Genomic DNA, 11,360 nt, shown 5'->3' with positions numbered 1-11,360 from the left:
TGCTTAATTTATACACATTATTAATGTATATAATGTTTTAAATAATCAGAACCCATGCTTTATGTATACACAAAGGGTGAATTCCTTTTTTTGCCTAGGTACAATTTTACTTGCAGCTAGTGTAATTAATGTTTGTGCATTTTTTAATGGGTATTCTAAGTTAAGACGGTGCAAATTCCAAGGGACACACATGAAGGGGGTCCATAGCATATTCTCTATCAGTGGTGAACTAAGGCTGTCTAAAGCTGCAGGGGTGGAAAAACACATGCCAGCTGAATGTAGTGGGGCACTAGCATGCACAAAGTTCTCAGGGCAGTCTGTATGTCACGGCAGCTCCATTTAAGGGTACCCTGTAGCTCACTGCACATTTTTTCTTTACTAGAAGGGCACCTTAGAGGGTAATTTATCATGTTTTATCTACCATAGGGGCAAGACTATGAGGGTGCTTTTGCTGCTTTTCAAACATGTGGGCACCAGTTAAGCATTAACATCTACCTCACAAGTGAATTGTGACAAAAATAATATTGTGCTGGTTTACACGTTTTTAACATTTATTTTATGTAAAGATGTATGTCTGTATAATACATACAGTCATGGAAAAAAATATTAGACCACCCTTGTTTTCTCCAATTTCTTGTTCATCTAATGCCTGGTACAACTAAAGGTACATTTGTTTGGACAAATATAATGATAACAACAAAAATAGCTGACAGGAGTTTAATTTAAGAGCTGATATCTACCCATTTTCCATGGTTTTCTTGATAATAACCAAAATCATTATGAAGAAAACCATGGAAAACGGGTAGATATCAGCTCTTAAATTAAACTCTTATGAACTATTTTTGTTATTATCATTATATTTGTCCAAACAAATGTACCTTTACCTTTAAATCAAGGGTGGTCTAACTAATTTTTCCATGCCTGTATATTCCGCACAAGTTACTTGTGACAAAATAATATTGTGCTGGTTTACATATGTGTTGTTGTTGTTTTTTAATTCAATTTGTGTAAAAAATATCTCCCTGCATATCTATGTATTATAGGATTGTTAGACAATAACATGATACTTATGCAGACGATTTAGAGCGTTTATTGTACACTGAAACTTGTGAAGGTCAGGAGGAAACCATAGGTTGAGGGTGTTGTTCTCGTGTTGTTTTTGAAGCTCATCTGCAGGTAACACTTGTGCAACAATTTGAAGAGGGCACCAATCGCACATGTCCTGACGTCACGGACAACACCCCCGTCCGGCCCTCTGACGTCAACGGTGAGCAGCTCATCGGGTCACCCCGGCGCTCCGCCCAGTGCTGACAGCTGAGCACCACCGAGCCGCTACGGTACACAGGATCAATGAGAGGCAGCGCACCGGGATCCTAACAGTTAGCTCTGTTCCTTCTGTCTGATACGAGTTTAACAAGAGATATAACACGAGTATGGTGGCTGCTTGAAGAAGGAAAGGATGGCACAGAAAGACACGCTGCTGAACCTCTTCGCCGGGGGGTAAGTCATGCTACATGCTTCTAACCGGAGAAACGTTATAAATGTATTACAAAGAGGTGATGTGACGTTTTTGCTACATTAGTAAATTTGAAAATCACCTATGAAACCAAGTGGAACTTCCTAGATAATCTAACCAATTTCCATCATTATAGAGCCGCTAGCTTGCTAGCTTACACGCTAACCGGAATATGCGAGCTAGCTCTTGTTAGCATAGGAAGATGTACCGATAAGCATCTATTTATTTCATTTCTTGACTCGGTTATTATGAAAAATGACTACGTGTGGTTGTTGATAGCTTTTACAGCATGTCTAAGGTTGTATACCAACCGGTAACATTTGTAACATATGTCCAGTAATCAGCTAGCGAAACATCCGTGCGGAAGTGTGCTAACGCCTGCTAGCTATCGTTAGCAAGCTGAAGCAGGATATCGCTGGTGGTGTTTTACGTTTGGAAGATCGTAATTATACTGCAAGTTACATGTGATGTGTAAGACAAGCCTTGTGTTAAAGAGTGTCTGTAACTTAAGACTGCGGTTGGCTGTTAACCAAGTGTCTGCATGTGGCGCAGTCACGGTATGTTCAGCCTTTACACCATGTCCTTCGTTGTTATGTAACATTGAACCTGTAATATGCTGCCAATCGAGACGCCAACAGCTCATCGACACATGGTTCAAAATGGCTATTTATAAACTCCGATTATTAATATTTTACTGTGTGATATAACGACGAGCTCGGTGGCATTCTGATGAATGTTAAGGTCACTTTAAACACTAGCTTGTTAAAAATGACGCCATTTTACCCTTGAGATGCTATGATGAACCTCTTATGGTTTTAAAAACCATGCATGCTCAAAACATGCACACAAGAAAACGTGTTTACCATTCCACGTAGGAAATACAATGTCAGCCGAACTGGTTTGACAGCTTTGGTTGATTTCCAAACGATATCATAACCTCAAAACATACAACACAATTTTACAAGCACACTTGTCATATTCAGAGGCGCCACACTCCAACGCATGTTCCCCACCACATTTCTTATCTCTGCGGTCAATGGCCATGGCCACAACACTTTATTTCAACATGGTTATATGTGTTTGTCAAATTGAGTTATGCGATTTGGAACATGTAGTACGGGGTATAATGTCTCTTCACTATAATTAAGAAATAAAATAATCAGATAAGGATGGGTAAGTGATCAATGATCAGTGAATGGTTAATCTGGTTTGGTAGAACTTTTGCAAAGGTGTTTGACTCTGTCCCTCAGACACAGACAGTACAGAGGCTTAGTCTAATCTGTTCCAGACTCCTAAGCTTGTGACAGACAAGGTTACAGACATGAATAATTAAGGATGTATCCATGTGAACTGTAGATAACTAAATTGTTGTTTTTTTTTAATGTTGAAATCGGGAAAATTACTTCTTAAAACCGTCTTTTTACTGCAAATAAACAAAGTGCAAGACAAAGTGCAATTAGAGCGACTGAGCTGCGAAACCCTGTGCCACAGATGTGTTGTGTTAACTCTGAGTATTTCCACTGCAGAGCCTGAGGCCGGTCTTTGACCATAATTGTTCATAGCACTTGGTCAGTCGCTCCTCAGCTGTGTTATGGTGGAAACACCCTCAAATCAAAGCTGATATGAGTAACCTTGCAAGAAATAAATCCACTCTACTTACGGGTAACTTGCATGTACAACCCTGATTCCCAAAATTTAGAGGGCATATTTAAGATAAAAAAATATATATCCTGTATATGTACAGTTTCCGATTTTAGTATATGTCACAAAGAAATGTGACATTATATTTCCTGCTTTGTTTGTAAGATTTTAAACATCTCAAGGCCCTTAATCTTTATTTTTGTGCGATCAATTTGCAGATGCAGTGGTACGGTGGGAGCCATTGTGACCTGTCCTCTGGAAGTGTTAAAGACACGGTTGCAGTCCTCGGGCCTCACCCTCAGGCCCGTCTTCCAGGTCCAGTTGGGCACCCTAAGTGGCACAGGGGTGATCCGACCAGGGACTGTTACACCGGGGCTGCTGCAGGTCCTACGGTAAGCTGTTTGTTCATGTTGTTGTTAGGGAGACAGTGCTGTAACATGCCATGTGGGCTGTCCCTTGAGGTAATTTTCTACCTACAAACAAAGGAGCACAGGGACAACGTGTTCCGTCATCACAGATCACAGCACCTTGCTGTTTACCAGAACTACCCTGTAGGTAATTGTTAGTAGGTGACTCCTTTATAGTTGCATAACAAGGTCCTTCTGAGTTGTACCCTGGAAAAACTTCAGTGTTTAGGCATGTCTGAGGCATGATGTAACAAATTGATCAAATAACAATTTTAGTTTGGAATAGTTGTGAAAAGGCCTGTGCAATTTTGTGACTTAGTTCATGGAAATACTAAAGACACCCTGTCATTTGCTGACTGCTTTCATGGTCTAATAACTCAGGCTTTTAATCCTATCTTACATAAAACTGAGGATTAAGTACACAGTATCCTGCTCTCATGTAGTGTCTTTAGCCAGCTGTTTGGAGGGACATAACATTCTTTTCCTCCAGGCTTGAAGATGCACATGTAGGGTTTTTTTAGTGGTGTCCATGAAAGTAGTCATCTTATGACTCTGCTTAGGTTGGGAAAGACTAGACGCAGCCCCTGGTGAGCCAAGAGGAAGGAGGGAAGCTTCCAACCAGGGTGCAGCAGGGTCAGTGTTGTGTTACACTCAGTGGACTAGGGCCACAAACTAAACCGGTCTGGACTGGTCAGGTGGAGCTTCAAGCTGTATGGTGTCACTTCTTAGACCTGAAAAATGTCATTATTGTGTTTTTAAACTCATCGTTGTTTGAGAAGAGACATCTGGTGTTCGGGTGACAGAGGTGGAATGCGGGAACATTGCTTGAGAGACGAGTTTTGCATTATGGAAAGCAACTTGCAGTTTTACCATCCCCCTCCCTGTGGCCCTATGCAGACGTGACTGTCGTCTGGAGAATAAAGTTCACTAACCTAAAACCAAAAACATGTGGGGATGTGGTAGACGTGACAGGGCAAGCTCCGCAGAGGGTACCGGGTTACATAAACTAATGCAAAATCAGCTCAAGTGAACAGGACTGGTGTAATGCATGATCGCTGGAGATATCATACTCATTCCCCGAATAGAGCCCAAGGGATAATCCCACACAGACCTTTGACACAAGATATCTAGAGACAGTTTAACCTGTTTATGAATAAACTCTGTTAAATATCATCATGGTCTTATGGTTGTTTGTTTTTGTTTCAGGTCAATTCTAGAAAAAGAGGGACCAAGATCACTTTTCCGTGGTCTGGGGCCGAACCTCGTTGGCGTGGCCCCCTCAAGGTACAGTGAAATCTCTGTCTACACTAAATTACACCCCACCATTCTTACCCATTACAGTTTTCTATAAACTCGCCTGTTTGTTGCCTCCTCAAGTACAAAATCCCTTAATCCATTACCAAAAAACTAAATAATCATCAACAAAACATGAAATTAAAGTTAGTATAAACACCTGGTGAAATAAAAGTGACAATATACACTGATTATGAAGGAATTCTGTTAAGTTTATTTCAAAGTTGTATATATTGTATAATTTTAATGGGATGATAAATGCTTCATGAGTCTGCAAATTTTGGGTTTAGTTACTTTGAAAGTGCTAAACAAAACTTTTTTATTGAACATAGAAATTTACATACATCCTTTGTCTTATCTAGATAGATAGATAGATAGATAGATACATAGATAGATAGATAGATAAGTTATAATGAAATAAAAGTGTGTACCAAATATAGTCTCTCAGCCTCATTTTGTATAATTAGAGTCAGTTGTCTTCTATTAAATTTCCTTCAGTTTCAGAAAATTAACTTAACTATTTTCATCCAGAGAGGACAAGATAAGGACACTTTTTTCCCCTTCATTTTTTTGAAAGTACTTGAATTTGACTATTAAAAAGCTGTATCTGCCCTTTGGCGTACGTGTAAGGGAGGACACACAATGAAGTGTCTTTGTTTATTCAAAAACAACAGACAAAGAGAGGCTAAGATGCCATGAAGTGAAGCAGAGTGGCGGTTTCTCATTGGAGTCAGTTGTTTTCATGTGTCAGGGCACTTGGGTATAGAGTGTATTATCCCACAGTCGCTAAAATACAGAAAACAAAAAAGGAGGCTGTGTTTATATCTCTGACTTTAATGGCTTAAAGCTAAACGGACCGTATAAACGGAAGCTGTTGTCATAGCAGTGACTTCCTTCTTTGAGTCAGCTGTTTAGTTTTTTGTAGACTGAAGAGTCTGTGAACACAAGGCAGTTGGACTTGTTATTCTTAAGATGAAGAACAAATAACAATGTTTGAGCTGTTAGTGTCAGAGTTTGACAGTTACAGTGATAACGAAGGCTGGATAATAATTGATTTAGCTTGAGACAAAACAAAAGTCCAGTCCAGTCTTCGTACATTGTGTAATGTTTCGGTTTCACCTTTTGTTTTATTATCAGTGTCAACAAATAGTCAGCACTTTGCCCAATTTCCTCAGGGTTGATAATCTTGGAATTAAACTCTTCTAAACAATGATACAATAAGTGTAAAGTCCTGAAACATTTGCCACAAAATGTTGATTTAGACTTTGAGACTCTCAAACAGAAAAAGGTCATCGGTTACGCATACTTTCCCCATGGTTAATGAGTAGCCGCAGTATGATCCTTTGCCCAGTAATTCCACCGTCCCTCCATTTCACTAGCCAACTTGGACAGGCTTTCAGAGTAGCTCTGTGGGCACCCATGGTGCTGTCCAGTGCTTATTCAGCCCATTCTGGTGCAGTGTCAGTTTGTTCCAGAAGCCAAGCAGAGAGAGCAGGCACTGGGGCAGACTGCTCTGGATACAGTCAGTCAAAGGCCAACACAAGTCCAAATGTAATCGGTTACATAATTGCCCAGCTGTTATAAAGCCAAATTCACATATTGAAAATGCATTCATATTTAATTGCTGTGTGTCAATCTTTACAGCTGCTTCTGTGACGAGTTCTTACCAGTTTGTTCTCTGTGTTTCAGAGCCATTTACTTTGCTGCATACTCGAAATCTAAAGAGGCGTTCAATGGGCTGTTTGTGCCTAACAGTGGACTGGTGCACATGTCGTCTGCTGGTGTTGCAGGTGAGCACTTTGCATGTTAGCCTTTGATTCATAAATGTAAAACAGCTGTAAGTAATGCGATCCAGTGCCCGGCAAAAATATTTCTTATATTTGTTTTGTCTACCATGTAGATGAAATAACAGAATGCCCACATTAACCATTTTTTGAAGTCTATATAAATAATTATAGGCTTTAAAAAAGGTAATTTATCATCCCACAACAAGCATATCTGACTTCAGTATTCTTAAAGTGTATTGAGTGTGTTATAATACTTTTCGAGGAGTTAAATTGGTTGTAATGAATCTCGTGTTTTTACAATCTCTGAACCCATCAACTATCCATCTGATGATCTTTTAGCCTCTGGACAGTATTTCTAGGGTTCTGGTACTGCCAGCATCTGGGACTTCTTTTTCATTTGCCAATCAGTGTTTGCTATTGAATTACCAACCTTATCAATACTTTTTGAGGTCAAGGTGACTTTTCGGCTAACCTCTAACCTACATTGAAGCAAACTCATGTGATTGGTCAATTCTGCTCAGACGAAAACTACAAACGGAAACCAGAACACTTCCAAAACCAAAATCTTGTCCGGTTGCTTGCAGATTTCATATTAAGAGATTTGTTTATGGAGATTATGCTACACTGCAGTCTAAAAGTGAATCTGCTTCTTTTGTCCCCTTTCCTCAGCTTTTGTTACTAACTCTCTGATGAACCCCATCTGGATGGTCAAGACCAGGATGCAGCTGGAGAAAAAGTGTGTACCCTTTTAATGTCACCTATACCGTGTGTACTTACATTTTTAGCTATAAACTGTCGTGTTCCCCTTTGAGATCTATGTAAAACAATCTGACTTATTTTAGGGGTTTTGCGGGTGGGACGGCGATCTATAAAATGTGACCTTTAGCCGAAACCTTTAAAAGCGCGCCTTCGCGTCAGTGTCCTTGGGTTTTGCACTTTGGGAGGCCGAGCGTGTGACCCAGCTCCATAAATACACACTGCTGCTGACGCACTGTCCTGCGTGCTGAAGAAGAGTCTATATTTACATTACCGAGTACGGGGCAGTAGTATCATGTGAGGACGCAGGGACTGGTCTGTCCACTCTGTCTTCAAAGTGAACCTGCCTGTCCTGCAGGACAAAATGAATGTAGAGGAAGAAGGAGTCCAGTTACATTATACGAGTCACTCATTCATCCTGATAAGGAAACACTGAGATTTTGCATACTTCCTCATAGCGTTGAATATTGACTCATGGCTTCAAATTAAACAGGAAATTAACATCTTCCAATTGTTATATAACTCACCAATAATAGAAACTGCTTCCTTGTCTTAAAATATGGTATTGTGAATTGAACTGTTTGTGGGAGTTGTAAGGCTCTGGCAACTTAGGATGGGATTTTTGGTGTTTTTTTAGACTGTATGCTGTATAAAAAAAAAAGATAAGATGATCACCAACAGTTAAAATAGTCGATCTACAGAAAGATAATTGCAAATTATTTTTATAGGCGATTAATTGTTGAAGTAATTTTTATGCACTTTTTTTTTTTTCTTTTTACAGAAAATGCTGTTTTCTGCCTCAGTTTTCTAAATAGCTTTTGAATTTTTCAACAAAAATAAGACATTTTAACACATCACTTTGGGCTTTCTTTGCTAATTCTCTGATGTTTTATAGATGAAACAATTATCAAGAAAATGATTGATTCATCAATAATGGAAATAATTTTTAGTTTCACTCGCTCCACAACTAATAAGCCCGACCTGTTTGACTTTTCAGAGCCAGAGGAGAGAAGAAGATGAATGCACTGCAGTGTGCCCGCTATGTTTACAGAACGGAAGGGATCCGGGGCTTCTACAGAGGCTTGACTGCATCTTATGCCGGCATCTCTGAGACCATGATCTGCTTCCTCATCTACGAGACACTGAAGAAACAGCTCGCCAAGAGCCAGTACGCCTCCCCGAACGGTGAACAGGAGAAAGGAGCGTCAGACTTCCTGCGTCTCATGTTGGCAGCCGCTTTTTCAAAGGGCTGTGCGTCCTGCATAGCTTATCCACACGGTAAACACTTGAAGACATCGTTTGCTATTTGCTATTGCAACGCCTAATGTCAGAGAAAAGTATTTATTTAAATGTGTTATTTTTGTCTCCACAGAGGTCATACGGACAAGGCTGCGTGAGGAAGGCAGCAAGTACAAGTATTTCTTCCAGACGGGGAGGTTAATAGCTGTGGAGGAAGGCTATGCAGCTTTTTATAGAGGACTCATTCCACAGCTAATTAGACAAATCCCTAACACGGCTATCGTCCTCTCCACATACGAACTCATTGTCCATCTACTGGGAGAGTCTAAGTGAAGATGCTTGAAAGTTGGGATCTTCCTGACAAACACTGAATGCCACATGAAACCCAAGACAGGCTGGGCAAAAGACTTGTGAAAATGAAGCACACGCATTTTGTTAATGTGGTGCTCCAGAGACTTTTCTGGTGGAACTAAAGCAGCTTGTACTTTTATCCAAAGAGCTAAACACATTATTTTATTGAAAGCTTGTCTTTAGGAGTTTATCGAAATAACTGAAGAGGATGTGGTACTGATTAAAACTCCAAACCTGTGAAAAAGGTCATCTTCTTAGAGGACTAGTGTTAAGTTAAACTAAATTAATTTATGTTTTGTTATTTTATGACGGTGTTTGTTTCCTCTTATCAGTGGTAAATGTACCCACAGACACACATGACTGCGCAGGTTGACTCTTTTAGTTAATGAAGGGAAGTAATTCAGATGAAGTGCTGGTAATAGTGCTGTTCCTTGCAATGTAATGACCACACTGATCATTTTTGAGATTTTCTGTTTCACAAATACAATGTGCTGGTTTTGAAGTTTGAATTACAGAGAAATGTATCATATTTTTCATTAATATAATATATAAACATATATTATATACAGGCTTATCTGTATGTTTTCTTTGTGGGGAAAAAAGATTTTACAATAGAATGACCATTTAGATGCTCATTTGACCAATGGCTCAAAAAAATGCATCAAGAACATATATCAGTTGGTGTCTGACCCGACCGCGATACCACTGAAGGAATTATTCAGCTCATACAAACATGATGACAAAATCTGAATATATGCGAGACTAGTTGGCTGCTTTTGTTCTGAAGTATAAATGTCCTGTTGGATTCATTTCATCATAATTTTCTACCTTGTGATGATTGTAAAGATTTAGGTGAAAAACATCTGGGAACAAAATAAGTGTCTTCTGTCAGAGAATTTACAGGGTTCTTACAGAGTCTTTGGAAATTTGGCATGCTTAATTTTAGCAATTGTGTTTTCAAGGTTAAGATAGAAAATGCATGAATTTGAATATAATCCTTGTGTTTGATCTTTACAAAACTGTCATGCAAAGCATTAATAGCTTGATAAGTCCTCTGTTTATCTTTAAGTAATCCTGATCAAAACACGTTTAATATAAACGGCTGGTAAAAATTATGTAGGTAGATTCCTTGAAAGTGCTTGAAAAATGCTTGAATTGTACTCTTAAAAAACTGTGGGAACCCTGAATTTAAGTTTATCCCACTGTACTACTTTGGTACAGGGTAGTCTGTTTATGCCATGACTGAACATCAAGATTTTTTTTTGTTTTTGATTTTCTGATCATTTTCATCCCCTTCCTGTAATGTGTTACTATATTTTTCAGTAATTCTTCACATTCAGTTAAAGACTCAAGCAAGTCTTCCACATGTGCTTATAAAAAGTACTCACACCCTTGGACTTTTTCATGCTTTATTGTTTTACAACATAGAATATTAGTAGAGCTCAGCTATTATAAAGTTGAGCACATTATTGCACAAGAAAAGACTTGATGCCAAAGTGAAAGGAAATATGTACCTTTTGATGTAAATGAATTACAAATATAAATTGGATGTGGCAGCCATTGTAGCCTTAAGCCAGTGTGTTAAACTGGTATGTTATTTTACACATCTACAAAAGTTGTCCCCATTTGTACAAGTGACCAGTCAGTTTAGTTACATGGGCATAACAAGTTATCGACACTCATATCGTACATCATAAAAAAGATGACTAGTTGACCTTTATATTCAACCATAGATCAATACTGTGCCCTTAGATAACAGAATAAACAGGAAGGCCATGCAGGCATTCAAAAATATAAAAAAAGATTGCATTGATGAAGGAAATATAAAAAAGAGCTTTATTGTAGTGGCTTAATCATAAAAAATAAGTGTGATTTGACCGTGTCTCACAGAGATCTACAGTGATCAGACCATGTTGCCGTTTTTAATAATTTAGCCATTACAATAACATTTTTTTATATTTCCTATGCGTCCCATTTGAGCTTGTTCATTAAATGTCCAAGTTCTGCCATACTTCTGGATTAGATAGAGGCCTAGACTCGGATATATCCATTTTCAGGACTCTTAACATTGTTGCTATGGAGCCTCAGTGATTGAATGGAAAATAAATCTTCTCCCACGTTGCAGAGCGAAGCTTTTTTAGGGGATTTATTTCATTTCTCCCTGCCAGAGTGTGCCGCAGAGGAAGTGCCTCTGCTCTGGATGACTCATGATCCACCGTGGACACAAATGAGGTACTTAAAATGCAAATACATTTGGTAAGAATACAAAAAAGAACAAAGGAATGCCCAGTCATCTCTGACGGGAAAAAGTTAAAATGAGGGGGAAAAATGCTTCAGTGCATTCATCGGGTTAGTCACTTGTGAAATCAT

General features: G+C 38.9%; 1 protein-coding gene across 1 annotated transcript; it reads left to right on the top strand.

The window, feature by feature from the left end:
* Nucleotides 1-1,320: 1,320 nt before the first annotated feature.
* On the top strand, nucleotides 1,321-10,504 carry slc25a33 (solute carrier family 25 member 33). Its single transcript, XM_059333965.1, has 7 exons — nucleotides 1,321-1,500; nucleotides 3,376-3,549; nucleotides 4,771-4,848; nucleotides 6,547-6,647; nucleotides 7,314-7,380; nucleotides 8,398-8,678; nucleotides 8,773-10,504. Exons 1-7 carry the CDS (start codon nucleotides 1,460-1,462, stop codon nucleotides 8,970-8,972), a joined length of 942 nt encoding a protein of 313 aa, XP_059189948.1. The 5' UTR covers nucleotides 1,321-1,459; the 3' UTR covers nucleotides 8,973-10,504.
* Nucleotides 10,505-11,360: the final 856 nt, after the last annotated feature.

The sequence above is a fragment of the Centropristis striata genome, chromosome 5 (assembly GCF_030273125.1).
Source record: "Centropristis striata isolate RG_2023a ecotype Rhode Island chromosome 5, C.striata_1.0, whole genome shotgun sequence".
Classification (NCBI taxonomy): Eukaryota; Metazoa; Chordata; class Actinopteri; order Perciformes; family Serranidae; genus Centropristis; species Centropristis striata.
The sequence above is the reverse complement of the archived record's forward strand: the minus strand, read 5'-3'. Positions and strand labels throughout refer to the sequence as shown.

Coding starts and splice junctions, on each gene's coding strand:
- slc25a33 (XM_059333965.1), top strand. CDS start 1,460: ATGGCACAGAAAGACACGCTGCTGAACCTCTTCGCCGGGGG. Junction 3,550..4,770: donor GGGCTGCTGCAGGTCCTACG/GTAAGCTGTTTG, acceptor TTTTTGTTTCAG/GTCAATTCTAGAAAAAGAGG. Junction 8,679..8,772: donor CTGCATAGCTTATCCACACG/GTAAACACTTGA, acceptor TTGTCTCCACAG/AGGTCATACGGACAAGGCTG.